The 27,972-nt window shown below is 40.0% G+C and overlaps 4 protein-coding genes across 5 annotated transcripts in view; 2 read left to right on the top strand and 2 right to left on the bottom strand.

Moving 5' to 3' along the window:
* Positions 1-1,847: 1,847 nt before the first annotated feature.
* LOC118408472 (ubiquitin-conjugating enzyme E2-17 kDa) lies at positions 1,848-5,890 on the bottom strand. The gene is made up of 2 exons (XM_035809291.1): positions 5,423-5,890; positions 1,848-4,586 (listed from the first exon to the last, which is right to left on the bottom strand). The coding sequence occupies exons 1-2, from the start codon at positions 5,723-5,725 to the stop codon at positions 4,446-4,448; spliced, it is 444 nt and encodes a 147-aa protein (XP_035665184.1). The 5' UTR covers positions 5,726-5,890; the 3' UTR covers positions 1,848-4,445.
* On the top strand, positions 4,880-18,021 carry LOC118408471 (WD repeat-containing protein 34-like). 2 transcript variants are annotated; one of them, XM_035809289.1, is made up of 15 exons: positions 4,880-5,150; positions 7,569-7,653; positions 8,432-8,494; positions 9,384-9,465; positions 9,909-9,988; positions 10,392-10,484; positions 10,731-10,805; positions 11,293-11,359; positions 11,662-11,804; positions 12,032-12,111; positions 13,114-13,187; positions 13,410-13,517; positions 14,492-14,649; positions 16,896-17,104; positions 17,629-18,021. In XM_035809289.1, exons 4-15 carry the CDS (start codon positions 9,417-9,419, stop codon positions 17,756-17,758), a joined length of 1,266 nt encoding a protein of 421 aa, XP_035665182.1. In that variant the 5' UTR covers positions 4,880-5,150; positions 7,569-7,653; positions 8,432-8,494; positions 9,384-9,416; the 3' UTR covers positions 17,759-18,021. The 2 variants fall into 2 exon arrangements, with proteins under 2 accessions (XP_035665182.1, XP_035665181.1); XM_035809288.1 differs by lacking the exon at positions 4,880-5,150 and adding an exon at positions 6,109-6,523.
* Positions 18,022-18,179: 158 nt separating this feature from the next.
* LOC118408473 (nuclear speckle splicing regulatory protein 1-like) lies at positions 18,180-21,472 on the bottom strand. Its single transcript, XM_035809292.1, has 2 exons — positions 21,237-21,472; positions 18,180-20,129 (listed from the first exon to the last, which is right to left on the bottom strand). The coding sequence occupies exons 1-2, from the start codon at positions 21,381-21,383 to the stop codon at positions 18,972-18,974; spliced, it is 1,305 nt and encodes a 434-aa protein (XP_035665185.1). The 5' UTR covers positions 21,384-21,472; the 3' UTR covers positions 18,180-18,971.
* Positions 21,473-21,831: 359 nt separating this feature from the next.
* Positions 21,832-27,972, top strand: part of LOC118408470 (huntingtin-like) — a 34,522-nt gene continuing 28,381 nt past the window's right edge. Inside the window, exons 1-7 of the mRNA XM_035809287.1 lie at positions 21,832-22,110; positions 23,480-23,548; positions 24,465-24,548; positions 25,193-25,313; positions 25,600-25,659; positions 27,146-27,364; positions 27,827-27,968. Of these exons, the coding sequence (XP_035665180.1) occupies positions 21,989-22,110; positions 23,480-23,548; positions 24,465-24,548; positions 25,193-25,313; positions 25,600-25,659; positions 27,146-27,364; positions 27,827-27,968 (817 nt within the window). The 5' untranslated portion in view covers positions 21,832-21,988. The remainder of the gene's footprint in view (positions 22,111-23,479; positions 23,549-24,464; positions 24,549-25,192; positions 25,314-25,599; positions 25,660-27,145; positions 27,365-27,826; positions 27,969-27,972) is intronic.

The raw sequence follows: 27,972 nt of genomic DNA, 5'->3' as shown, positions 1-27,972 counted from the left end.
GGTGCATATTATTAAGGAAGGTCTTTGGTTTGCAAAGATCTACAGTTACTGCATTATATTTTCACATGGAACACACTAACGTCTTGTATAACAGTATATTCAGTTTTTCAATTACTAAGCTAGAAGAATGTACCTGAATACAGTATTCTTCATTATAAGCAGCTGGTCGGTAGGTGGAAGAAGCAGACCAGTGTAGACTGGCCAAGGCGGTCCAGTCTGAATACAGGACCACCCCCCAGACCGCTTGCTCTTAGGACTATGTTAGCAATGTATTGTCTGTTAGGTGGCGCAACCACACGCAAAAGATCAGACTGATTTTTCAACCCCTGACAAGTCAAATCAAACACCGTATCAGTTTTTCTGCAGTTTCATGAATAAAGGTTGGGTCCAGGTTCAGTATGTGAGAACTTGTAAACGGACGATGTTCAAAGCAATGGTCCATTTCCCGAAAAAGAAATCAGTTTTGTGGAGTATCCGACTCCCACTGGTGTTTTAAAATCCTACAAAGCTAACTGCCTCTACTATTGACTGTAAAACTTGACTGTAGAAATGACTATAGGCTCTACTCTACTTCGCTCGTTATTTTCCTCGACCATTAAGCCCCAAAACGTGTGAATGCCTGATCATTTGATCTGTTCATTTTCTAATAGGTCCAACATCCGGTCTTTTTTTTCTGGACCGGTCCAATAAGAAAAAAACGGTTTTGTAATAATGAAACCCCTAATGTGGACCATGTGACAAATATGGGTTCTTGCCTCTTTCTAAGCAGTTGTGATCTCCAAGATCTTAGGATTGAAAGGAATGTCACAGTGGCTGTGAATTGATTTTTTGCGAGGGGAATCATTTCATGAGAGAAAAGGAATCGAGATTTTAAAGTTTATCAAGTTAGCAGTTGACACAACAAATTTGCAGCTAAGAAGTAATTGTAATCCATCAGAAACACATATTTGCTTAATGATGAATCTGCTGCACTAAAACAGAAACCACTGCAAACATTTATATAGTATTGCAACGTTTTCTGGCTGTAACAGGTCTCTGACAAATGACCCTCTGACAGTATCCAATGCCACATGCTTCAGGGAAGATCTCATCATTGATAAATAGTCATAATTAAGATAAGGAAACACCAGGGAGTGGGGTGGCAGGGTGCCAGTGGTACCACTTTCTTCAAACACTTTCACCACTTTATCTTGATGCCCAAATATACATCCAGGGTATCAAGTTCATCTACCGTATTTTCTTGAATTAAGTAATATGCATTTTTAAACTTTTCAAAATTAAGAAGGTGCAGCTAGTTGTTGGAATGCATGCTTTATTTGGAGTTGTGGTAGGGATAAATTTGAATTCATCTCACTGGCCCCAGATATGTTGAAGGTTAGTGGTGTGTACACTTTTCCATTTCAGTCCAAGACTTGCCTTAAACTAAATATTTTTCACTTATTCATATGGCAGATAGCTGCAAGTGTTATCAGTGGGTAAATCAAGCCTGCAGCGTTGCCGTACAACCTCAGTACTATTTGTATGTGACACTGCTAGTCACAAAGCAGTATGGGTAAGGGTGTGATATCTGCCATCTCCAATTGCCTGGTTTACCACTTGGCATGAATTTGATGCAGCCAGATTTCAGCACCTTGATGCCATATATTGAACGATTCTATTAGATCCAAACTTTAGATTTACAACTTCTCCAAATTCTGAGTGCCAAGTCTTTGAAACAAATGAATAATCAAGGAAATGTCAATCACTTAATATGTTACTACACTGAAAACTAGATGGTTGCAATTATAAATGAACATAGACTTACATTGTAAAAAATTGAGAAATCAAGACTGACGATATCAAGTCAGTACCTTCTCAACAAGTTTATTAACAAAATGAGTACTTATTACAGAGCATATATCATAAGGTGTACCTCTAAGAGTCTACTAAATACTGCCAGACACAGATTAAGGTTTTACTTGAGTTGGCAGGGAGCACAGGAAGTTTGGTTGGAACAGGGGAGGAAGGATAGCCACAGGCAATAAGAAAATTCATGGTTCTAACTGCACATGCGCAGCAAACTGCATCATGGGTGATATGTCAAAGGTGATGGCTCCTAAGACATAAACATATGTTTGGACATGTAGTACGCATGGTCTTGACAAGAACTGTTTACATGCGAGGGGCTTTCACCTTTGACATGTTACCCACAATGCACTTTGCTTTGCATGTGCAGTTGAAACACCTTATTCTACACACAAGGAGCTGACCACTGGAAACCCTGTGTTCTACTATTATCAGGGATGAATCCCTGTTGTCTGTACAAGGGGAAATATAGTATGTTACAGCTGGCACAACATAATTAACACCTAATCCAAACCTTACAACATCTCTTCTTCTCATACCAGTGGTCAGCTTCCCTTTGGTATATCTTCATCAAATTCAAGAAAAGCTTCCCTTTTTATTTTTTTGGAAAGTTGCAAACATGCAATGAAACATATGTTGGTCCTGTGCACAAAACATGGTATAAAAGCTTAGGTTCGATCAATATGTTTCCTTGCCATCAATATTGACATACTCTGGAATGGAAATTCATGTTGCAAAGTCCACCCATTTGATAGTGCCAAGACTTTCTTTACTTACTTTGGACGAATATGTACTTGTTTGGAGTAAGTGGGGGGTAAGGTTGATATTGCTAGTTGCATCTCAACACCAGAATATAAAGAAAACTCAAGTTCTAATAATCACAATTTGCTTCACACATATGCATGTAGCCAAGATGTGCTATAGCAACCATTGTAACCAATTTCTAACACGTATTAAAACATCAGGGCAGTTTACTGTGATTCGAAGGTTTGACAAATGGCCATCATATTTCTTACTAAGTGCCTAAAAGTGTGCATGTCTTACTATAATAAAAACAGGACTATTTTACAATTCTGTCCAAAATTGACAAAAAAAGATCCCTGTTTACAATATCAATCTGAACTATAGAATTCACAGTGACGATAGAGTCAGTTCTGCAATAATTTGATGTTTCTGTGTGCTGACTATATGGACATTACTAGTAGCTGCTTTAGAACAGTGTGGCACATTTACTATGATTTAGTCTCAAAAAACATGGTTGGCAGTACAGAGGTAGACAGCATAGAGCAGCCAATACAATTATAACAGCATGGAATATTTGTTCATGTTTTAATACATTTACAAAAGAAGGGGGATGCATATGAGGAATTGCATATAAAATCAACAATATAGGCAGCTTGCAACTAAACAACAAACGATACTGTAATTGTTTGCTAAAGCTTTGAGCTTAGGAAAAGTTGCAAAATACTTGACAAATCAAAATGGTTTTCTGACAGACTTCATCTACATATTCAAACAGTTGTGCCCTGGATTTTTAAACGGGTATCAGACATGACAATGCCCCCTTAAGGAGAATCTCTTCCCACTGGTATACAAAATTGGCAATGAGTATATCAGCTGTTTTGTTGGTTGTTTTACTTGTGCAGTGTTAGACTATGATAACGATTGTATCTAATCATCATAACTTAGAGTCATGATGATTGTGTCACCAAATATCAGTATTATGGTTACATAATAACTTTCAAAGCATTAATCAAAAACTGATTTTCTGTAAAATCGCATAAGAGGGCATTGTTCGTCGTAGGACTTTCCTTGTTACAAAACCTCTACCACAGCTTTTGTCTTTACTATAAGTGAGCTACTCATTAACAAACACACATTGTATCAGCTGCTCTGTCCTCACGCGTCGGTACTAACGTCCTTTGTTGGACATGATAAACTTTGTGAACTTGAGATAGTTGGTATGTTATATATTCACATACATGAGAAAGTTCCCCGGTGGAAACTCCCTTGTCAAGGTCCAATCTTGCCCTGAGAGATGCGTACAGGCATGAACCTCACAAACAGAAGTCTGGTTTCTGAACTTTGGCCTAGCTTTTCCTACCATTTCTATCACATTTATACTATCCATAATATTGAAACCTCTACATATGCTCCTTTACAAGTATGTGTAAACTGCAGCTTGCTTGTCTCCATTCTGACAAAGGTAAGTGACGTTGGACCAGCAGTTATAACGTGACTCTAAGAAAGTTAGTACAGCCATCATTCTTCCATATTCAAGTGTTTGGCTTCCCCCCTCAATATATAAAACAAGGTCAATATACATATCAATCCAATCAAGAACACATTGAAGTTGATGCTTGTTATCTCATAGGAGTGAGTCCTTATTTTTCTTTTTGAACACTGTATTGGAGATGTAACTACAAAATCAAAGAAAACAGTTTAATATCTTTGCACCTACGTAACATTAAATGTATGATAATAAAGACTTCAGTTCTCAGTCAATAATGTGATTCCACACACCCTGCCAGGTATTTTGTGTCCTTTTTTTCTCTCCCTTTTTTTTCCTTTTTTCTTCCCAGTAGTACAAGAGGCCAGCGTCACATGGCGTATTTCTTGGTCCATTCCTTTGCGAGTTCGTTATACCGCGGTTTGTCCGTCTTGTAGATCCGCGCGATCTCCGGAACGAGGGGGTCGTCTGGGTTGGGGTCACATAGCAGGGAACAGATGGACAACAGGACCTACAAGTGGGACAAACATGGTTACTTAGACTTCGTTCAGACCAGCATGTCCTTAAAAAGGATTGACCCAGGCAAAGGGAGCAAGCCACTGTGCTTCCAGGTCCTGTAGCGCCTTATTGAATCTTTTTCAACGCCATTGTGTCAGAAGAGTGTGAAACACAACTGTAGTAAATTGTATAGTAGTATAATTAACCAGTAATACACATTTGAATACACATGTTCAGGGTGTCATAAATTGGCGACAGATACATCACAGCAAAAATAAAACTGTCAAAACATTTTAAGATTTTAATTTTTCCTTTTGGCCTCTTATGGCGTCTGTTGAAGACTATCAGATGGAGGGCAAAAATATAAGTTCGCACTTCCTGTTAGTGTTACGTCACTGTGGGTGCTTTTTGTGTGTCCTTTTGTTTCAGTCTAACATGGCGGTCCCTAAGAATGAAAATCCTTCAAATCATGTAGCACGGGTCGATTGATTTGTACAGCAATTATTCACCTACCGAATCAGCCGAACTCCAATCGGGAAAATTAGCTCTTGGATCGTCAAGCTTGTGAACGATTGGGGTAGGTTTTATAGGATTATCCCAGCATGAACAAGTCCGAATTTGCATGAACACACGCACTTGGCAACGCAACGCTCTGACAGCTTTTCATTTTGTTCCACTACAATTTTCGTTCATTTTCATTCCATAGTTTAATTCTACACGGAAACATATTAAATTTTAGTTGATATAATGTCTGCTACAAACATTTCTGACAAAATGTAAGGAGAAAATGACAAGGAATCAGAAAGGAACATGAAAACGGTGATGTCAAAAAAAGAATCCGTTGTTCACCTTGGAGATTGTGAGCGCCGGAGACCACTGACTACGCAAGATATCCAGGCAGATAGAACCGTTGGAGTTGATGTTGGGATGATAGATTCGGGTTGTAAAGGCCACTTTTGGCGGCTTGAATGGGTAGTCTGTTGGGAAGTGGATGGTGAGGAAGAAAACCCCTCCCTGATACGGGCTGTCCGGCGGCCCCATGATGGTGGCTTGCCAGTGGAACAGATCATCCCCGACCGGGCCGGCTGAACACTGTGCTGGCGGGTCCCGTCCCAGGTCCTGTAGCTCCTTCTTGATTCTTTTCAACGCCATTGTGTCAGAAGAGCTTGTAACACGGCTTTAAAACACCAGAAGTCCGCCAAGAAATGGGAAAAAAGTCTGCAGAATGTCAACCTTTTTTCGCCTCTATCGCCTCAAACGGAATGGCAGTTCTCCCAGCAGCCCTCAGCAATCCCGTCAGGTGACCTGGCGCTAGGCAGAAAATAGCACCTCGTTCGTTTAGCAACGATTCGCAAGAAGTCCTGATTAAAAATGATTAAAATACACAATTTCTGGCCAATTCATATAATAATCTAGACTCAAAGATGCTTTACAATACTTTTATATAACAGAAAAACAAATTTAGTTTTATTTATTTTTGGAAATGAGCTAATATGTGAAAAACGAAAGATGCACCCGAATGTGAATTAGTGTTACTGTAGATCGCCCTATTTTAGGAAATTGGTGAGTCATAGTGAGGGTGGGTAAAACCGTCATCACGGGCAAAACCGGAACCCAAGAATGCGACGGGAAATTTCATGACTAACTTTCACTTCCCTCCGGAATAGATTCAAAGTTCGTTATATAGTGAATATTTTGACTCATGGATTTCTTCTAGGTCACGTTGGTAGGAAATGCAAAGCAAACAAAAAAGTTGAAATGCCCAGACTCCCCTGATGTGTAATGGTTCGCTCCAGGTACTGCATTCTTGAAGCACCTTCAGAGGTAGATTCACGTGCAGAGCAGGTGGACAGGTGTTTGAGGCCCTCAGGCATCCGCGCAAACGTTTGAAATGTTTTCTGACGAAACTCTAGATGCCATCGAGTTCAAGTCGTCATGGAAGAAAGAAAGGTGCTCACTTCTTAAGTTTGTGCTGTTATTTAGTTACCTCCTTGACGGAGGTATTCACAGTGATTTTTGGACGGTCCTCCTAAAACCTAGTTTATGGTTGTGCAGAGAATGTTGTTTTGTTTTGGAGCCTAGGTAATTTTGTTGTCAACACTGACAATTTTGACATAATCTCCATGCACATATTTTTAATAACTTTATATATCTGAACTGCAGTTTTGTACCAAAAAACTTTAATGTAAATTCATTATTTGTTTTTTCCAAGTTTTTTTAACCTCCTTGGTTTTTCGGGGGCATTATAATTTTGTCAGGACTTGGAATTTGGAAGAGAGTGTTTTGCAGTGTTTTAAGTTTGTGTTTGGAACAGTGCAGTATTAATAAATGCAACTTAAAAATACGATGATGCAAACACATATGTGACGTGTCATAATTTACTTTGCCCAGTTACACATTTCTCAGGATCTACAGTAAAAAAACAACAACAAAAAGCCACACTTGGATGCGCAGTAACATTGATAGTTTGATTCTGATTTCTATCGCCTGCTGAATTTGTTAGGTCATAACAAGTATCATGACTCTTTCACAAATGATGAAAAGTGACTCACAAGACTGTTATATAACCATCAAACCCCAAATAGTTCAAGAATGATTACACAGTTAGTTGGCTTCATATGGATATAAAGATACTAGTCATGGTGTCTGGTATGGCTTTGTACACATACCCTAATAAATTTGCATGCTCACAACTCAATGAACAATAATCTACTGTAACTTCATCTATTTTCGTGACTTGAGTGTGCTGTAGGAGGGGAAAATAAGTTCTTGTCAATTTTTAAAGAATAAAAAGAAGTTTGCAGTTGAAACAGTTTTTGTGATTCAAGATGGAAAGCCAAAAAAGTATAGAAATAAAAGCATCATGGATATATCAAGCCTTATAGTATCTGTTACTAGACTCTGCTCTATTACTTATAGTTATTAGAAACAATTAAAAATATTAAATTACATATTTTATTTATACACTTCGTTTGATTCTCGCTGCTGTTGTCAGGCGTGTTCGTGACAGCAGCACCCAGACCAGTGAGATCATCACCAATGATGTGGCAGCTCAGAGCATAGACAGGCACGAAATAGAGGTGAGGACGCATGCGCATGCTGCAAGTGCACACGGGATGTTTACTGAACCCATAGCCCTATTGTCCAGGGCAAGTAAAAGTGCTGATAGCACAAGTGCATGACCTACCCCACATGCCTGATCGAGCAAGTAGGATTTTTCCATTGAGTGAGATTTTGCTTTACTTACTGTAAATGCGTTTAAGTTTGTGGGGATTTCATTTTGCGGTATTGGGAAAAAGTGGCAGTAGCACCATACATTGTTGTCTCTTACTGCCATGGAAAAATGTTCAAGGTGGTCTTAAATTTGTGGTTAAGTGGCCACCGCGAGAACCACGAACATTAAACCACCACAAAGTTTCTGCATTTACAGTATTACTTCTTACAGTTATGGCATCAAGCAATGGTCAACATAGAAAAATAGAGGCAATAATAAGAATTCATCGCTGGAAGTGAAAATGCGTATAAAAGTGACCTTTGAATTTTGGGCAAGTGAAAAATTGGTTCGGGCGAGTAATTTTTTATGTGCTTGCCCGATAGGACAACTTCGGGACAAGTGAAAAGTCCCATTGAAGACTGAGGAAATGATGGCATGCACTATACTACAAGTAGTGGGCACTGAGTAGAGTATGCGCCTTGCAGTCTATGTTGTACCAAAGACTTTTAAAATGTACTTTCTGCAACTGCACTTAGCACTTGATACAATACACTTCTACTGTACAATACTATAAAGCCTGTACAACTGTGTGGCCCAAGCATAGAGTAGGATTCTATTTCTAACCTTTCTTTCTTGACCATTAGGTCCAGACAGATGAGGTGTATGAAAAAGCAACACCATACCGCTTCGTCAACGATAAGTCACAAGTGAGTATTAACATGACTGTGTTAACATTGCATAAACTTAGTCACTGATGAGATTACAGACTACAAAAAGAATAATTCTAATTATTGTACGTAAGTATCGCACTGAATGATGGTTTTCTTGTACAACTTAAATGTAAAGAACTAGATAAAGATTCAATCTTATCAAATTGTCACTGTCTTTTTGATTTTGTGTCCTGTGGTAAGCCTTCTTTCTTGTAATATATAATTTCCCTATAAGTATATGGTTCTCTTTATGATTTAGATTATTCACTTTATGATTTAGATATCTTTTGACTGTATAGTAATAAATCATAATGGTGATATTATATTGTTCATATCTGCTTCATGTCCATACTAATATTTTGTAGCAAAACTTAGTAAAGCTACTTTCTTTGGTGTCATTTCTGTTTTGTATCTGTCCACTTGTTTTTTCCATGACTATGACCAACACTAACGCCATCCTAACATCTCAATGCAACTTCCATTTCCAGGAGTATCAGGTGAATGCCTTTTTATGGCGCTCTTGCAGCTTGCAACAGTCAATTCTTAAAACAAATTACTAAATTTTGATGTGAAAATACTGCACTGATTAAATACTTGGTTCATAGATTTGCCACTATTTTCTACAGCTTCTTTACAAAAAGAACAACGGGCAGTTTTGTTGTGTGATGCTCAAGAGCATATTTCTCACTGATCTGTCTCACTGATCTTTTTTAAGATTTGCCTGCAGCTTGAATTCAAACTGACTGGAGAGCACAAATAACTAGCACAGGCATGGCGTGTGTGTGTTTGAGTGTGATCTTCGGCGTTTTCATGGATTACATTTGCAGGGATCTGCATACTTATAAAGTTTTAATAATAACATGTTGACAAATGTCTATTATTGCAGGAGCTGAAAGATTTTCTGGAGAGAGTAGAACCTATGCTACATGAACAACTGGAGAAGAACTTACACAGCCATGCATTTGATGGTAAGCATCTAGTTATTCTAACACATTGGAGCATCAGGAAAATAATGGTCAAATGCTGGAAGACCACATTTAATGCTAGTTCAACTTTATACACAGGGTAGCCTAATATTGTTTTTAAAGACAGTAATTATTTAGCAATCGGTGGTTTCAAACTGCAATATTTTACAAATATCCCAGTTTGAAATCACCGTACATCAACTTGATATCCGTAAACACACTGTTATTAATGTTAACCCATGGATTATGTCATGTACAGTTACAATGGTAAAAGATTAAAAAAACTTAGACTAAGGTTAAATTCAATATAATCAGTAATGCTTCAAACTGTAAAAATGTTGTAAAGTTTTGGAGGGCAAGAATTGGGTATGATTGTGAGGAGTTCATCAAGTTTTTAAATTCATGCAATTGCCTGTACTGTAATCTTTTTATGATTTTTCTCACAGGTTATGATGTAAACTGGCATGAAGAAACCAAAACAGTGACCTGTGTCCACACATTGAGTCATGCAGACTTAGAGCCTGGAGTAAGTGTATTGTCTACTGTACTTAACAGATTATGTCTATCTGGTTGGTGTGAGTCAGCCCTATAGCTGATAACTTGCATGAAAAATATTGATTATTATTCTGTATGATTTCCACTATTGCCATACATCCTCAGTGCTGCCACATGTATTCTAGTCTTGTGAGACTAGAAGGGTCACATAGCCATTAGGTTACTAGTAAGGGGGTGAAGTCTGCCCTCTCTGTTTGCCAAGTTGTGTGTGTTTGTCCTACTGAATGTGACAGGTATACATGTATATGGGTAAGGGGGTGAAGTCTGCCATCTCATAATGCCATTTTATATGTCTCCCCAGCTGAATGTGACAGGTATGGGTAAGGGTGTGAAGTCTGCCATCTCTGATTGCCATATTTTCTGTGTTTCCCCAGCTGAATGTGACAGGTCTCTCCTGGAACTCTACTGGCTCCACAGTAGCTGTCTCATACGGCAGGTTTGACCATGAAGACTGGTGCACACACAAAGTAAGACTGGTCAGGATCCCTCGTTAGAGGAATGTATTGTAAAAAGTAACGTCACTGTCTTTTTCCTACATTATGAGTCGAATCTACTTTTTCTATTACACTGCACAGCAAAATTCACAAGGGCTTAATTTCTTTCACAAAGTTTACCAATGCAAATATGTTGGAAATAAGTTATAAATATTAATCTGACTGGAGATTTTGCCTTTTAACTCAATATGATGATTTTCTGTTTATCATTCATTCCAGTCCCTCCTCTGTACCTGGAATGTGGACAGGAAAAACATCAACCCAAAAAAGGCAGATGTTGCTGTGGATGTTTCTGTGAGTATTGCACAAGTACAACTGGACTGTTGGCCAGTGATTTAAGATACAGTTAGGAAAAATAATGATAGTTAACTACTTGAACAATATTCATACATATAAGTTATGCTCTGAATCAATTATTGGATTATTGGAGTGAGTAGTGCTTTCAGTTGGAAGGGAGATGTCTGATAACACTGTTATATCAGCACCATGGTCAAAACCAGCCATGTGCCAATCTATATTGCAGAAAGCATTTTTCTACTTCTAAGCTTTGCTCAGTGCACTAGGTTTCTTTAACAACAATGATGATATCTATTTTATTTACTTATTTGTTCATCTCAAAACAGGTTGGTAGCCCCTTCAACTTTTGAGAGCTGATTTCCAAGGGCCCACCATAACGAAACGAAACAAAACAGTACAAAATAGTACCTGGAGGTAGAAGATTTGAAAGATAAGTTTGTTACCAGATACTTAATGGTTTGTTGTCTTGTATGTCTCTGTGTAGAGCTGTCTGATGTGTGTGGCGTTCCACCCCGAGGTCCCAGCATTCATTGCAGGGGGAACTTTCAATGGTAAGGTACTCAGAACGATAACCTAGTTGCCTGTGCACAGTTATGATTGGTCATTACAATGTGATGTATTTACCCATTCAAACTCTGGCCTCTAGTGATTCATCCTTCAACACTTTGAGACGAGGCATTCAGAGATGGTAAACTTTACTCATACAGAAGCTTCACTGCAGAAATACAGAGGAAAACACACATACACACACACACACAAGCATGCACACTCACTGCCAGTATAAATTATGAATATAAATCTATAATCCAGTTGTCTATGGTACGGAAAAAGACTCCATATGTCTCCTCATCAGGCGAGGTACAGTTGTGGGACCTGAGTCAGCCTGACAACCCCTTTCTGGCATCATCAGGCATTGAAGACGACTCTCACAGGGATCCTGTGTCAAGGGTCGTCTGGGTTCTTGATCCTGAGGGCAAAGGCAAAAACAAATACAAGGTGAATTTACAGTATATGTATGTCTTTCTCAAGCTGTAATTCTGTTGAAAGGGTTTATAGAGGGATGATTTAGAAATTTGTAATATAAAAACATAAAACTCTTTGTGTGTTATGCATATTCCAGTAGTTAGTAATCCTGCCTGTGGCCAAGAGGTGGGGAGTTCCCAACCTCCGAAATCGTAAAAGAAACTCCGGTCCGAGACCTTACTATTCTCTTTCTTCCCCAGCTTGTCAGTATCAGTGGAGATGGGAAGATCCTTGTGTGGCAGGCTTCTCCACAGACAAAGGAAATCAAACTATTGGATGGGTAAGTTTAAGGGAACACTAGCTCACATTGCATACACTCAGATGCTATTTTGCATTCATTTTTGCATAGACTCAATTTCATTGTAGGTGGGGAAGGGGTAATACAATTTGAAGGAATGTCCCTAACTGCATGAAGCTATGTTAAAATACTTGTTTGAATCTATATAGGTGTTCTTTCTCAGCATAGGGCCTGAATCGGAAAACATGCAAATGGTACTCACTGCAGTTTTCAGACCGGATGAACTGCTTTCTAAGACCTAATTGAAATGAATAAATGAGGATCCTAAGGGACACCGAAACTTGCATGGTTAATCTGTAAGCTCATCAGAGAAACAGTGTGAATTATTCATGCCTTAAAAACTCCCTCAGATTGGGAATGTGATTATTACCAAGGGGATTTACAGATTCTGGCATTTCCACGTCCACTTCTGGGTTTCCTTCATCAACATTAGCATCCATAGCAGGCTCTCTGGGCCTTTTTCGTATTTTTTTGTGTGCTCATAATACATCTTTGCTGACTATTTCTTTTTGTACTTCCTGCTTGCAGCACAAATGACCCTGTACAAAAAGAAATGGCCAGCAAAAGTGTATTACCGGCATGAGCTAAACAAAAAGGCCCAGAGAGCCTGCTATGTCATTTTGTGTTGATTTGATTTGTACAATGTCATGTGAATTTTATCTGGAGGCAAAAAAGCTTCTCTTCTAGAACCAATTTTGTAATGGGTTTGTTCGTTCAAAGCAAGGCACCACTTCAAGGCCATGAACTAGAACTATTAAACCTTCTCAGTGCTTGAATTTATGACTACATGCACACATTGAATAGTTTTATTACATGAAATTGTAAATTTGTATTATATCCTCATTCTTAAAGCTCATTTCATTGATATATTTTTTACAGGTTGACTATTGCTTTCAGTTGCCTTTGTTAGATTTAGTTCTGAATTGTTAAAACTTTAAGCAGCTAGAATCAAGAAGCAAACCTTAACCATGTTCATGTTTTTAGGTTCCTCCTGTTAGCAGAAAGCATGCCTAGAAGTATGAGGAAAGGCAGGTTGAGGCCTGATGCAGAGATGGGAGGTAAATATTTCTTGTCTTATCATTTCCCATTATTAAACCTAGAGTACAGGTGTACCAGGGCACAATATACCCCTGGACATAATGCACCAAGGGGACATTGTTTTCAGGTATATATTTTGGCCTGTTACACCAAAGCCAATGATTCATCTTTCCTTTTAGCAGTACCCATACTTAAATATCTTTCAATAAATTTGACCACTGTTATATGTTGTTGCTTTTCAGTGACTGCTATCTCCTACACCCATGAAGACAAGACACTATTTGTTGTAGGATCAGAAGGAGGCGGTGTCTTCAAGTGTTCCATGAATTCATCTGATCGTGTTGCTGCTAGTAAGTCTTAGACATGATAATACTTTTGCTAGAAGGGAGAACACATAAATGGTAAAGATACAGTCCAAATTTACCAGAGAAGACCACTATGAGACTGGTAAAATCTGGTCTATGTGGACAGTGGGTCACTACAGACAGGATTCTTAATGCTTGTGTCAATGGGAAAAATTATTTACGGGGTCAAACACCAAAACATGTTGTCCTCTATGATGTAGAGATCGCTGCTTGCACAAGTTTTACTGAGCATTAAAGATCCACACCAGTCATGAATTTAGACCAAAGGGGGCATTCATGTAGATTCAGCCACATTTGGGACCCACATCTTTGCTGATACACCACCAGTTTGCCTGGGTACCATCCGGAAAGTAGTTCGCTCCGGCGTTCATTATATACTATATACAGTTTCTTCTAGCTCTGACATTCATTATACACTATATACAGTCGCTTCTCTGTGTTTCCGTCTGGGAACGCGGACCATCTCAACGTCTGGAATCGTCCAAAGTTTGGAAGCAGGCGCTGATTGGTCCCTACACATGAGCGAAATATGGAATGGATTCAAGCGCTCGTTCGAACAGACGTTCCAACACCGGACAAGCCCTCCGCCCGCTCGTTGGAGGCCTGTTGTCATCGAACAAGCGCTCTAGAACCTATTCCTAGATTTGCTCATTAACTGACGTTACCACCAAACGGTTTGAATGCGCACATCTCCAGACAGATAGCAGAAGCGAACGTAGGAGCGAACTACTATCCGGATGGTACCCAGGCTACCACCAGGTGGCAAGGAGCACAAAATGTAGTAGAGTCTATTCCAGCCCAGTAGAGGGAAGGTAAGGAGATACCGAGACATTGACCTGGTAAATTTTCTCTAGGTTGTGTTGAAAGAACTCTATTTTCTTTGTAATATAATATCCCACTAGCAAAATGAAGCTATTCACAGATTGAAACAGTTTACCATTTATTTTCCATATTTCCAGCTCATATCCAGTTGTCAGTCCCCTTGAAGAACCCTGTTTCCTTTGCGTTCACCCCACACGTGGGCCCGGTGTACGCTGTGGAGTGTTCTCCCTACCACAGGAACCTGTTCCTGACTTGTGGTATAGACCAGACAGCCAGGGTCTACAGTATGTTACAGGTAATAATTAACACATCTTATATTCAATTGTCATGTCACCACTGTTACAGTCAAGTAGTGTAAATAGAATGCACTGCCGGTAAGATGACTGCAGCTTTTCTTGGGGTACAAAATGTGATGAAAAGCAAATTTTTATCTTAATATCGGAGTATTTCAGGGAGGAGATTTGGACTTCTGCTGTAACTTGTAAGCAGAGGTCACAATCAGAGTCTTAAAAGAACCACACACACTGCCAGATTGAAATTGCAAAGCTCCATCATGACAGACACATACTGTAACATTTTTCTGTTATGATTCCAATGTATGGCAGAAGGATACATAATGCAAAACCCACTAGAAACATAGCTAATATCTGTGACCCACAGAAACACAAGGACCTGCCAGCCTACTGTGTGCTAAGGGACTGTACGATATTTATCAGGGGGGGAGGGCTGGTGCATTAGGGGGGGAGGGCCATGTTAAATTTTTTTGAGGTGGGGGGAGGGCCATGTTAATTTTTTTTGCGATAGGGGGGAGGGCCATGTTATTTTTTTTGAAAGAATTGTTTATACTATTTTTTGTTTTGATATCTTGACATGGCCCTAAAACTGATAAAATAAGCCTTCTTAATAGCCTAAAATGCAAGAGCTTCCGGGGGGCTTCGCCCCCCTAGGTCCCCTAAAGTGGCGCTGCCCTGGACCAGCGTTCCCGCCATCGCGCCAGGCATACATCATTCCGCCGACGGACTTATTTTTTTCTGGAAAGACGCACTCGGCTCGGCTGAGTTTCCCCAAATATTTAAGTTACAAAAGCGGTGCGCGGTAAATATGTGAAGAATCCAAAACTATACACTTTATTTTTTATTTACAACATTTCTTTTGTTTCAAAAGGACAAAATTTGCGGCAGAAAAGGGGCCGCAATATTGTTGTCAAGCGTCGATCGACAGCACATGGCGCGGCACGCCCCCCTCCCCAGACGGATTGTCGATCGCACGCACGTTGGGACGTCTTTTGGCTACTCCTTCAAGGCTAAACCGGCACTGATCACTGCCAAAGACGCAGCAGATCACCCTCCTTCGTATAATGTATAACGTTCTTGGTATACTCTACTCTATATCAAAAGAAATCCAGCGGTGAGCCAAAGATTTCACGCCGAAAACGGGGATACCTGAGGTCGCACGAAACAAACGCACGCTCCTGGAAAATGACGGCGCGGCCTTGTAAAACCCGACCGATTCGATAAATGATAAATTTGAGTAAAATCATCGGGCAAAATAGAAAAAGAAAGTAGAAAAAAACACAAGGTATGATGGTGCCGTCATTTTATCCTCTGGAAAAACTAATTTGATGCGGGAGGGCGCAACATCGATCGCACGAGGTAGGCATTCTTTATTCAATGCCGGAAAAAAATTGGCAGGATTTTTCCATGGGCTGACGAACTCACTGGCTAGAGCCCTGTTTGGAAGCATCAAAAACCAAAAATTTTCATATAGACATGACTGGACAAACAATACCCGGGCCAGATCACGGACTGCTGATTCCCCGAGCTTATAGTAAGTTATAACGTATTTTGGGGGAGAGGGCAGACGTCGATTACTAAAAAACGGGAGTAAAAAAGGCAACCGGCATCCAATCTCGAGGGCATAATTTTCCTCTCAAATTGCAGGAAATTCTGTTTTAGAGGGTCTGAAAATCCAAATTTTCCCGGGGGAGCATGCCCCCGGACCCCTGCCCCGACGCTGTGAAAAAATCCTGGCAAGAACACTGGCGCCCTTGTGCCCTGACGTCTATTAAGATTATTTTATCGGTTGTTTTTCTACCCGTTTGATTTTGCCTGTCGGGGGGGAGGGCCATGTTGATTTTTTTTAGGTGGAGGGGGAGGGTCACGTTAAATTTTTTTGAGATGGGGGGGAGGGCCATCAAAAAATTTTTTGATCAGACTTCCAATGCACCAGCCCTCCCCCCCAATAAATATCGTACGGTCCCTAAATACAATATGCTCTCCTTCTATGAGTTGATTGTCAATGATTTACCATGAAAAGGATGTAAAACACACATAGGGAATCACATTTATCTGCTGGATATGTATCCTCTAAAGCAAACATTAAGAACCCTCTGACTTGGGAAAAAAGAAAAGATACACACAGGAGACATCTGCTCTTTGTGTCTCTACTGAGTTTTGACTGAATTGAATTGAGTTTTGGAATATAATTTAACAGTGCAGTCACTAGTATTCATCTTGGCAATGTGTATCTCTTCCTGACCAGGCCAAGCCAGTCCTAGAGCTGGAGCCGGCAGCAGGGTACATCTTCTCGGCGCGATGGTCGCCGGTCAGACCGTCCGTCTTCGCAGTGGTGACGGGGGAGGGGCAGCTTCTAATCTACGACCTTGTGGTTCACAAGGTCAACCCTGTCTGCACGCTGGAAGCTGGGTCCGACAAGAAGCCAGTCTACACTCTGGAGTTCAACCTGCACAAGTAGGAGACTTGTAATATCTGTTTTTACGGTGTGGTGACAATTGTAATAGGATTTTGATGTTGCACTATTTTAAGCAGGCTGTGACAGAACCAACCTTCAACAAGGATTCAAGACAGTCTTTCTGGAACAAGACAGCCCAAAATTAGAAAACCCATAAGGATTATCATCACGCAAAAATAGATCTTTGTGTACGCTGCGCAATACCGTTTGTTTGAAACATGCATTTTGGGGGCTGATTGGCCCGTGACTAATCAGGCAAGCTCATTGATATTCATAAGGAAGGCGCCCCTAATACCTGTTTTCTGCGGCTGGAAAGGCAGGGGTGATATCGCATGGCAATGCTGCGATAGTCAACCCTGTGTGGGAGGTTGTTTATAAGCTGCACACCAGATCTGTAACTCACATAAGAATGGCTTCTGCAACTTTGTGTTTTTGGAAGTGATTATTGGTATTGAAATAAATGCATTGAATGTATTGAAATAAATATGCAAGAAAAGTGATTTCCTTTCCTACCTGTTTCCAGTCGTCAGCTGTTGGCCACAGGTGATGAGTTAGGTGATGTCCGTGTGTGGCAGCTGAACGATGACCTGACCATCCAGGACCCAGGAGAGGAGACAGTACTGGCAGATCTGGCTGACTCTGCACTGGAGTAGTCATCATGTAGAGGGATGGGATTTTCCGAGCCATTAGATGAATTACCATAATGTAAAAAATTGGCGGCTTAGTAAGGCCGGGCTTTTTGCGGAAACAAAAAATAGAAACATATACGTAGAAACACAAATAAGTGCCCATGACTTATCTCTTTACATCTTGTGTAGTCTTTTTGTTCCCAAAAGCTGCCCCACTGGCCCCGGTCTGGAAATGTGATGTAGGCCTTAGAGGGATGGCAAGGATTTTTCAGACTTTAAATGAAACTGTTGTAAACATTTGGGGCCTAGTAAGGAAATCCTTTCACCTTAAATTTAGCAGGGCACTAGTCTGTGTAACACAAACTCCACTGTCCAGGGCTGTAACTGGCCCCTCCCAAACATCACAAATCATTAAGAAGAAAAAAATGGGCAAAGTTCAGAAGACTGAATGGTTCTGTATTGTATTTTGTGTATAGAGTTTTTTGTACAAAGATCACTCTCTATGTTGAACATACAATTTGGCATGCAAGTAACAATTCATCCACAAGCTTTGCATTAGTTTGTACCGACAACAGTCCGCAAATTGTATGATCTATTTTGCTGCCTGTAGAAGTGAAAAGTTATTTGTACATATTTGCAAGTAATGAATACAGGCATTTGACATTCCAAGTAGATACTGCTGAACTGTGTGATATTGATATGTATATGTTTGAAAAAAAATATATATGCAAAGTTTCTAAACTACTAAGCTTTCTGCCTCTTCACTGAGAAGTTTTTTCTAACAATGAAGCAAACTCATGGATCTGGTTTCATTTCAAGTACTTGACATAACAAAGTATTGGTAATTTGGTATTCTTTTAAGCAAAACCTACAAACAAACCCCACTATCTGTATAATACTTCATCTCTTGTGATTTTTCCATACATTTGTTTATTTACATATAACAAGTCTTGTGTACAACAATTCTATTATCAAGCCAGTCATAGTACATGAAAATTACTAGTACCACCAAGATTGAAAGAAACAGTGAATGAATACCTGTCTGTTTTCAGAATAATACAAAATGTTCAACCCCAATAGTAGTAGTAGTGGTAGTGCTACACTACCGATAAAGCTTTCAAAAGAAGGGAAGATCTAAATAGACGTCCGTACATATCATTCCACACAATACAATACCATAAACTGATGGAAGTACTTATCACTTCCAAAGAGGGGCTTACAGAGTACATTATTTACATCATTCCAGTGGCTCTCCAAAGGCTGCCTTTGCAGTTTCCCTTGCCATTTTCCTGGCTAAGTACCTCTCCCTGGCAGACATCACAGACTCCCCCTCATTCCTCTTAGCAAACTTAGACTTCTCATTTTTCTTGCTACTTTCCTCCTTTGCATTTGACTCTTCCTCACCCTTTGAATTTTTCTCTCCCTGTCCACTTTCAACAATTTCTTCTTCCCTATAACTAGTATTAGTACTACTGGATTCATTCCTTTTCCTCTTTTCTGACTCAGGAGACAACTCTTTCTCCCTCGCTTTCTCAGCCTTTGGTTTATCATGGTCTTTCTCCTTATGACTTCTCTCTGAGTGCCTATCTTTATCTCTGTCTTTACCATGATGCTTCCTATCTCTGTCCCTATGACTCCTCTCATCCCTCTCTCTATCCCTACTCCGCTCCTTGCTCCTACTTCTCTCTCTTCTCCTCTCTCTATCTTTCTCTGAGTGCCTATGTCTGTGTCTATCATCTCTCTCCCTCTCTCCATCATTGTCTCTTTCACTCCTATCCCTGTGATGCTCACTTCTATGGCTATGTTTCCTCTTTCTTTCATCATCTGACCCAGAGTCACTATCCTCCCTGTCTGCGGTCCTCTCTTGTTTTACTTTCGTCGACGTGGCTGCAGTTTCGTCGTCCGTCTTTTCCTGCTTGACCTTGACCTGTGACCCACTGGGTGCCTCTTCCCCGATGGTCTGAGCCAACAGATGTCTGTAGAACCCGCTCATGTCCTTCTGTTTGGTTACATCATTCCTCGCTTCTTCCTCAGCCTCCCTTCTTTCCCTCTCTTCTTCCTCTCTCAACTCCTGCAGCTTCTTCTTATATGCGGACGTCACGAAGGCGTCTTTGTCCGCAAACTCGTGCCCTTCCTCCTCCCTCTCCTTCTGAACCTTCCTTTCCATCCTCCTCTCTTCCTCCAGCTTGCGACGCTGAGCGGCCGACAGCAGGGCCTTGATGTACTTAGGCTTCTTCTCGACCCTGTGTCCGGTTGTGGCGGCGGCTCTCTCTTCCTTCTGCTTCTTCATGTCGTCGTAGATGCTGTCATATTCGTACACGCTGGCGTCCTCTTGCAGCGCCTTGGCCATCTGGAGTTGCGTTTGCTTTCTGATTTTCTTCTTGGCTGCATCATTCTGTGAAAGATAGGGTAGGTAGAAAACAATAAGTTTTAAGGTATTTCGTTTGGCTAAATTGGCATTTTGACCTTCCACTGTTTTCTTATTAATGAATTAAGAATGAATGGAGCCGTAACGAATGTTAATAGATGGCATTAAAGAATTCTAAATCTGATTTTTCTAGGGCCAAATTGATGACGTCATCATTTTTATTGCCTCTGATATTATTTTTTTCTATGACAAAATACAGCACTTTGGTACATACCACTGTAATGAAACTTCATTTTTCGTTGCATAATGATGAAAGCTACAAACTCACCGTTGCGCAAACTGATATCTACTAACGATCTGTAGTTATTAAGAATTCAATTTTTTTAATTAGATGAAAACAAACATTTTCTAATTACTACAGATCATTAACGATACCCAGTCTGCTTTAAACGTCCTTAAATATCTATATATTCAAGCAGAAATAATGTTCGATCACTGGATCCTTTGTTCTTGTATACAGTTTATTCACAGAGATAATATTCGCACAAGCAGAGCTATGTGACAAAGACAATACCAAGATAAGGACAAGTTACCAGGACATTAATACTTAAGAACAATATTACATTAGGACATTATTACGTTAGGACATTGCGTTGTGTTAACTACAGAACAGACTTACTTCAGACAAGTGTCACCGGTCGCACGGACTGACCTCCTTGCACGAATGGACTACATCTTTGGTCCCGACAAACTACTAACTCCTGACTGGGAGTTTCGGTCTCCTTATATACCAAAGAAGACAGGAAGTCTTCCTACACAATATTAGTCACATTCACAACATTCCTGTATCTGATGTCTGGGAGCCCCTACGACCACTGAGGTTACGGGCCGTGAGTGAGTGAGTGAGTGTCAGACACAGTGATACCTTAATATTCATTCCAATGTCACAGCTATGGACTTAGAAATAGTGTATGGTCACAAATTATGTATTGAAGACACATTATGTATGATGAACCAAGGAGGTTTTAATAAAAATTCCTTGGGTGAACTGATCAATAAATAGGTCATCAGAACATGTCAAGTTGAAAGGGGGGGGGGGGGGCAGACTTCGTGCCAAGATTGGCACGTACGTACCTGCAAGGATCTGTTGATTGCCTCGTGAGCGCTATCTTCATCAGAATCGTCTCCAAAGATCGAAGGTCTGGCGACCATGGCCGTTGGCTTCTGAGGGCCCTTCTTCGGGATAGTCAACCCGTATGATTTCGCCGGATTCGACGCCATCTCGACGTTTTTCAAAACCTCTTCACCAACACGTTCATGAAGCGTTTTCTGTAAAACGAAGGGATTCTGAGCTGAATTGGACCTTTCTGTACGTTACTATGATGTCAATGGTGCTAGTAGATACTGAGTTTAGAAGCATCCTACCTCAAACTGGTGTAAGATACAGAAAAGTGGACAGTAACGATGGTAAACCGTACGTACCTTTGCTCAGTAGCGGTGAAATCACTCAGAACGATCAAAGCATGATGGAACTGGAATATACCATATACCACTGAAGTAGGTAAAGTATTGACTTTAATTTTTGTATAAAATACACAAACTATGATAAATTGAATATTTCGGACCATTTGAAAATAATACTAAATTGACAAAAGTTATAATTAATTTAAATATGTTATTATTTTCTTAACCTTGCTTTAATATTTTGTATTTCTCATATGACCGCCCCTTTTCTTTAATGGACCTGTCTATTGAAAATGTCCAAAATGGCTGCCGTCAGGTGAATTTTAGATTCACACGAACGATTTTTTATTCAGCTGCATAATTCTAATGATCACGGCTTCGAGCATGATACATCCGCTAAGCTGAAGGTGTAGCAATCTGAGATGGCCACCACGGAGAAACTGCTGAAGGCTTTCGAGTCGCTGAAGGCCTTTCAGCAGGGAAATGTCACGGGGGAGGAGACGAGCACCGCAAGCCAGACGGCCCCTGTTGGGCAGATGTCAAAGTGAGTTGACCCTAGAAAAATAGAAAACTATGAATCAATCTAGTATTCTTAGACATCATTATAGTTTGGGATATTGTAATCGGTGCTGTCTATGACAGGCAGGCAGTTTTGTGATCGAAAATGTTGTCCAAATGTTCCGCGAACTGCGACACACAACCAAAATCTGAACAAAGAGGATGTGATGGTAGCTTCAGTCCGCAGAACAAAACAAGGGGGAGGGGCAGCAGTTGAGGATAATCTGTGCCCCGTTAACATATACATGTAACCATCATATCTAATAAGATATGATTTGATGTAAAGACTTTTTGTTTCGCATATTAGGAATGACATGGCTGGTTTTCGTCATTATTTATGTGGATCATAATTTGTGAATTTACAAAATGTATTGATTGATAGATTTTGCGACTGGCCAATAATGACATTGGCATCAACAATTTATAGACCTCACTGTCTCATTTTGATCGTTTAAGTGATAGTTACAGTACGTGTCATCTGTCATGCTATTTATACTATTGTGGATAAGAGTAATTTTTCACATTTTGTATCCACCTACTTTTTAATAATTCATGATTGTGGATAACAAGGTTCACAACCAAGATTTATTTATAATGTTATGTACAATTATCACAGTACTAGCTTTACTCCACTGTCTCAATGGTTGCCTTCGCCTGGGAGAGTGGAGTGAGCTTAGAAAGATGACACCTCGGCTACAATCACATGTAATGATGTATAGCTAATGTTTCATCTTCCTCAGGGCAATAACAAGTTCTACTTCATACTGCAGCCAGGTGTCACTGATAGCAATTTAGTCCCAAATGTATTTAAACTTTTAAAGTATGTCATAAACCCATATATTACTATTGCCCTGCAGCAGTAAGTGAGAGGAAAGTATTACTATATATACTATATATAATTAGCACTGCAGTGACACTTAGCTGCAGTACAAAATAGAACCAGTTGACATATTGCTCAGAGGAAGGTGACAGACTGCTACTTAAATGTTGACTGTGATTGTATATACAATGTTCACTTTTATCCGTGAGGTAGCCTATATCCATTGTATATTGAAAACAGAGTTTTCAGGGATATCCATCAATAGACAACTTGGTTTCAGATTGGATTATTTTCACAATATTGTACTAGTAGTTAGAGACCACTGTCCATCAGCATGACATCCCTATAAATACCCCGTTTATAACTATGCCGGATAAAGGTTACCCTGCGGATAAAGGTGAACTAGCTTTATCTCAGTTATATGAATAAAGAACCTTGTTGTCCAGCTATTTTCCAACCTGATTACAATATTCATGATTGTGTTAAAAGAATTTCTCTTCCATGTTTTCTTGTGTTTTTGTGTGTTTTTTGGTAGTCTGCTCACTACTAGCCCAGCTGAGTTCACTGAGGTTGCCCGAGATATTGTGGCGAGTCTGGCCACTGGGTAGGACAGAACAATGAAACATTGGAACATTGCTTATTACTTTTACAAGGGGCATGTAGGCTGGTGATGGAATTTCTGTAGAGTCTGGAGTAGATGTAGAGATTGAAGCATAACCTGGTATCCCGTCTATGGTGGATGGGTTGGCGGAAAAATCTGGTGGTCTGCGGGCAAATACAACTGCTTATGCCAGATTGACAACAGGTTTTTCTGATGTCCAGACTGGACATGTTTTTCCGACAACCTGACAGGGAGGGCTTGCATTGGAGTTGTTGGAGCTCTCTGCTGCCTGGGTCAACTACAACTCATTGGCCCTCCAATGATGTAAAAGTACCGGTAGAGTGCAATAGTTGACATAGGGTAGCAAAGGGCTTCTTCAGCCCCAAAGAGAGCCCGCCCAACCTATGGTAAACTGGATGCTATGTTGCATATTATACATATAGTCTGTAAATCTTGGAGTAAAAATTACAGTTTATGATCGTTTCAACCGCAAACTCAAATATGCCGTGAACTCTTGATCTGTACCTTTTTAGCGAAATTTGGGTGCCTTGATTCCAACTTGGTGTGGTGCCTTTGGGCTTGTTATTTCTATAACTCTACAGGTAGTTTAATCAGCAATGTTTTACCGTAGTAGTACTGTATGGTGTTGGTGCGACTTTGTCTTATTAGTAATACTCTCTAGTCTCTACATCATATTTTAACATCATTTTTTTTTAATTGAGTACTTTTTGCACCTGTCCATCTTTTCTTTGCCTGCTGCATTTGTCTACCTCTAGCTTAGTCCTACTTGTACTACAGAACACAGATCAGTTACTACTGTCTTTATGGTGTAAAAGTATTTATCTGGTGATAAGCTTATGTACAAAACATCCATTGTCAAGATAATTATTATCTTCTTGTTCCTATTCCTAAACAACAGGAAGAAAGAGCTGGCTGTGGGCAAGAAGGACCGAGTTGCTCACCTGGTAACAATAGCAGATGCCATGTGTGCCAGTAACTTCAGGTGGGATGTAGCATTAGTGTACCTTTAGCTTCTCTGTTATCATAGTCCTTTGATTCCAAAAGCTAACCTTGCTTCATAACAAAATTAGTTTGAATAATATATTCAACTACATGTTGTATGACATTTTGTAGTTATAATTAATGTAAAACAAACAAACATGTAGAACAATAAACCAATATCTGCTTGTCTCATGAGTTGACATTAAATAAATATTTGTTTCATGTTAATGTGGATGCATAATGATCAACATTAAAGCTGGAATTCCTGACTGAGATAGTATCATCAGATGAGCCATGTATATTCAGCTGATCACATTCAATTGTATGATTCTGTATCTGTATAGTCAGTACAACAGCCCTTCAGCATAACACCCAATCCCCTCTGCTCAGGCATGCAGCTTACATGTATCAGCAGCTGGTTATATTACACTGCATGATCTGTCACACATAACCTTTTTCACATCTAGTAATAAGCGTTATTTCACATTAATGAGGATACCTCTGCTGTACGTGTACTTGGTAGCAATGAATTCCAAAGAATGTACGATAGTAGGGAAGAACAAATATTTCACCTGAAGGCCATACATGTGTTAGCAAAGTTAGGCTTTAAAACTAAAGAAACATTTTTTGTGTAACCACCTGTAGGACCATGGCTGAGTTTCCTAAGTTCCTGGGAATCTCCATGGAGATGTTCCTGGCTTCCTGTGATGACAAGGAGTCCGATGTCAGGATGGTGGCAGATGAGTGTCTGAACAGGACTGTCAAGGTCAGTCACAAGGTCACAGGAAAACAGTAAGGCTGTTAGGAGATAAAGCAGACTTCACCTCCATCCTGCAACAATGCATTCATGTCATGCATTCATACCTGGTACAGTACTTGCTGGGCAGGCATTGTCTGTTAGGTTAAGTTAAAAAATGCACAAACACATAATCATACACAGGCCAATAGTGGCAATACACACACATACACACATACATAATTGAGATCATGTAATGTTTTATTTCTTTCCATTTATTGTTATTGTTGTTTACATGGTGTTGCAATTTTTACAGATGCTGTTGGAAACCAACCTGGGCCGTCTGCAAGTGGAACTGTACAAAGAAATAAAGAAGGTGAGCTGGAGACATGTAGAATGAGGAAGGAAAGCAGAATGATATTTTCAATGTTTACTACATGTATACACGAGCATGTGGTCTGCCCTTCTTGGTTGTTTGCTTTGCTAACTTAATCCTTTTTTTGATTTGGAAAAAGACATTGAGGGATTCTGTTATAGTTATCTTGAAAGTTTGTTCCATTGACTTATGCATGTATCAAAAGTTTCAGCACAATACAGTGGCAGCTTGGGGGGTCTACCATATAGCATTTGATGCACCCTTGAAAGTAATCTCAATTTACTAAGAAGAAGATCTGCATTATTTTGATTCAATTGAGTTTGCATACTTTATTCAGTATGGCCTTTGATCTTAAAGAAACAAAACATACAGCTTTTATGGTTCAAAGACATCCAGATGAGAAGATGGCTGTTTGAAACATCTGAGTCTGACTGTTTACAAATCTATCCAATTGCTTGTGTAAGAGTTATCATGCGAGCTTTTATGGTTGTATTACTCACTGTAAAGCCTAACACTATAGTTACATACTGTAGTAGTTCCTGTGTGTGTCAGGACCCCAATACATATACCACCAGCTCTGCCCAAAACCAATCAAAAGGTGACGTCTCTCAAGATAGGGAAGTCATGATTACATTTAGAGTACTACTGCTTGTTTGTATTATTTATACATCAATGTAGCAAATGGCACATTTCAGACCACCATTGCTATTTTTGGACTAGAATTGATTATACTTAGATGGATGGATTCCAGTAGGAAGTGACTTATGTTAACTTTTTATCCAGAAATATGCTAGATTGAGTGAGAAGGATGTACCTGAACAAAATGTGTACGTAATCAAATGTCTGCATACTGCATTTGTGTTGTACGGTAACTTTTACCGGTAACAGGTGCCGCATAGCGGCATATACATTGTATACATTCTTTCAGAACATTTTATTACACTTAATTTCAAAATACAATTTGATTTATATTGTTCAAGTAACATGTGGCATACACATGAAAATATTAAAAACAGATTCTTCAGAAATGCTTTTCTAGATTACGGGTAGAAGTTAATATGGGAGCTTGCAATTTTGCATGCATTGGTAACAATACTATTTTTTTCAGTTATGAAGCATTATTAGTAAGCCAATCAGCAGATACTAAAGCTTGAAATATGGTAGGGCAGAAACAATGGCTTGTGTGTTGCATATAGATTTTAGGTAAAATTTCTACCAACTTGCAATATTACAGATAAGAGAAGAAAAGCACTGTACATTCACAGCCTAGACATGCACTACAGGAATAACTGGAGGCTTTTGTGGCCATGGCAGACAGTTGCTTTCTTGTACACTCAGACGTTTTAGGCAAATGTTGCTTTCCAATTGTGTTAACTTTTTGTTTGCCTGCATATGCTTTGACCAATGAAATTGAAGAATCAATGCATACTTGAGCCCTTGATAAGCATTAGGAGATAGTTAATCTGCATCATCTCTTGTCCTGCAGAATGGCCCAGCCAGGAGCCTGCGGGCGGCCCTGTGGCGGTTTGCGGAACTGTCGCACCTGATCCGGCCGCAGAAGTGTCGTCCCTACGTGGTGAACCTCCTCCCGTGCTTCAACCGGATCTGTCGGCGCCAGGAGGACGCGGTCCAGGAGACACTCGCTAACTCCTTAAAGAAAACCTTCCCTGTGCTGGGGAGTTTCACTAATGATGCAGAAATAAAGGTAAGTGGGGAGACTACACCTTACTAGTACTGGGGAGCTTCACTAATAATGCAGAAATAAAGGTAAGTGGTTCTTAGATGAAGCATAGGGCGGCACTCATTTCCATTTCAATAGCCCTTAGGCCATCCATCTATGTGCAATCACAACAGGCTAGTAGTGTGAACTACCATAATCTTTCTTAAGTGTTGAATGGTAAGCAGAGTAAGAGAGAATTTCAAAGCTGTGTATACCATATGATTGTGTAGTCTTTGATATTACTGGAGCAACATGAAAAACAATTTTTACCAATTTGATATGTTACCAATCTTACACATGTCCTTAAGGCTTTGAATGGCTCAGGCTTTGAGCCAAACAAAATATGACTGCACAGCACAACTGGGCAGCCAGGTATCTCGAAGCTTGCATAGCAGTTTGAACAGGGGTGTGAAGTCTGCCATCTCTGATTGACATGTTCCTGTGCAGGTTCTGCTGAAGACATTCCTGCCCAACCTGAGGTCAGCGTCGGCCGTGACGAGACGCACCGCAGCCAGCTCCCTCGTCACGTTCTGTCAGCACTCCAGAAAACCACGCCACTTCTTCTGTTGGCTGCTGACTGTCTTACTGGGTAA

Source organism: Branchiostoma floridae, unplaced genomic scaffold, assembly GCF_000003815.2.
Source record: "Branchiostoma floridae strain S238N-H82 unplaced genomic scaffold, Bfl_VNyyK Sc7u5tJ_1589, whole genome shotgun sequence".
Taxonomy (NCBI): Eukaryota; Metazoa; Chordata; class Leptocardii; order Amphioxiformes; family Branchiostomatidae; genus Branchiostoma; species Branchiostoma floridae.
Note: the sequence above shows the minus strand (reverse complement) of the source record. Positions and strands in the feature narration are given on the sequence as shown.

Coding starts and splice junctions, on each gene's coding strand:
- LOC118408472 (XM_035809291.1), bottom strand. CDS start 5,725: ATGGCGTTGAAAAGAATCAAGAAGGAGCTACAGGACCTGGGACGGGAC. Junction 4,587..5,422: donor CGGCGCTCACAATCTCCAAG/GTGAACAACGGA, acceptor TCCCACTTGTAG/GTCCTGTTGTCCATCTGTTC.
- LOC118408471 (XM_035809288.1), top strand. CDS start 6,465: ATGTTTTCTGACGAAACTCTAGATGCCATCGAGTTCAAGTCGTCATGG. Junction 8,495..9,383: donor TCGTCAACGATAAGTCACAA/GTGAGTATTAAC, acceptor CTATTATTGCAG/GAGCTGAAAGATTTTCTGGA. Junction 9,989..10,391: donor ATGCAGACTTAGAGCCTGGA/GTAAGTGTATTG, acceptor GTGTTTCCCCAG/CTGAATGTGACAGGTCTCTC.
- LOC118408473 (XM_035809292.1), bottom strand. CDS start 21,383: ATGGCGTCGAATCCGGCGAAATCATACGGGTTGACTATCCCGAAGAAG. Junction 20,130..21,236: donor CAATCAACAGATCCTTGCAG/GTACGTACGTGC, acceptor TATCTTTCACAG/AATGATGCAGCCAAGAAGAA.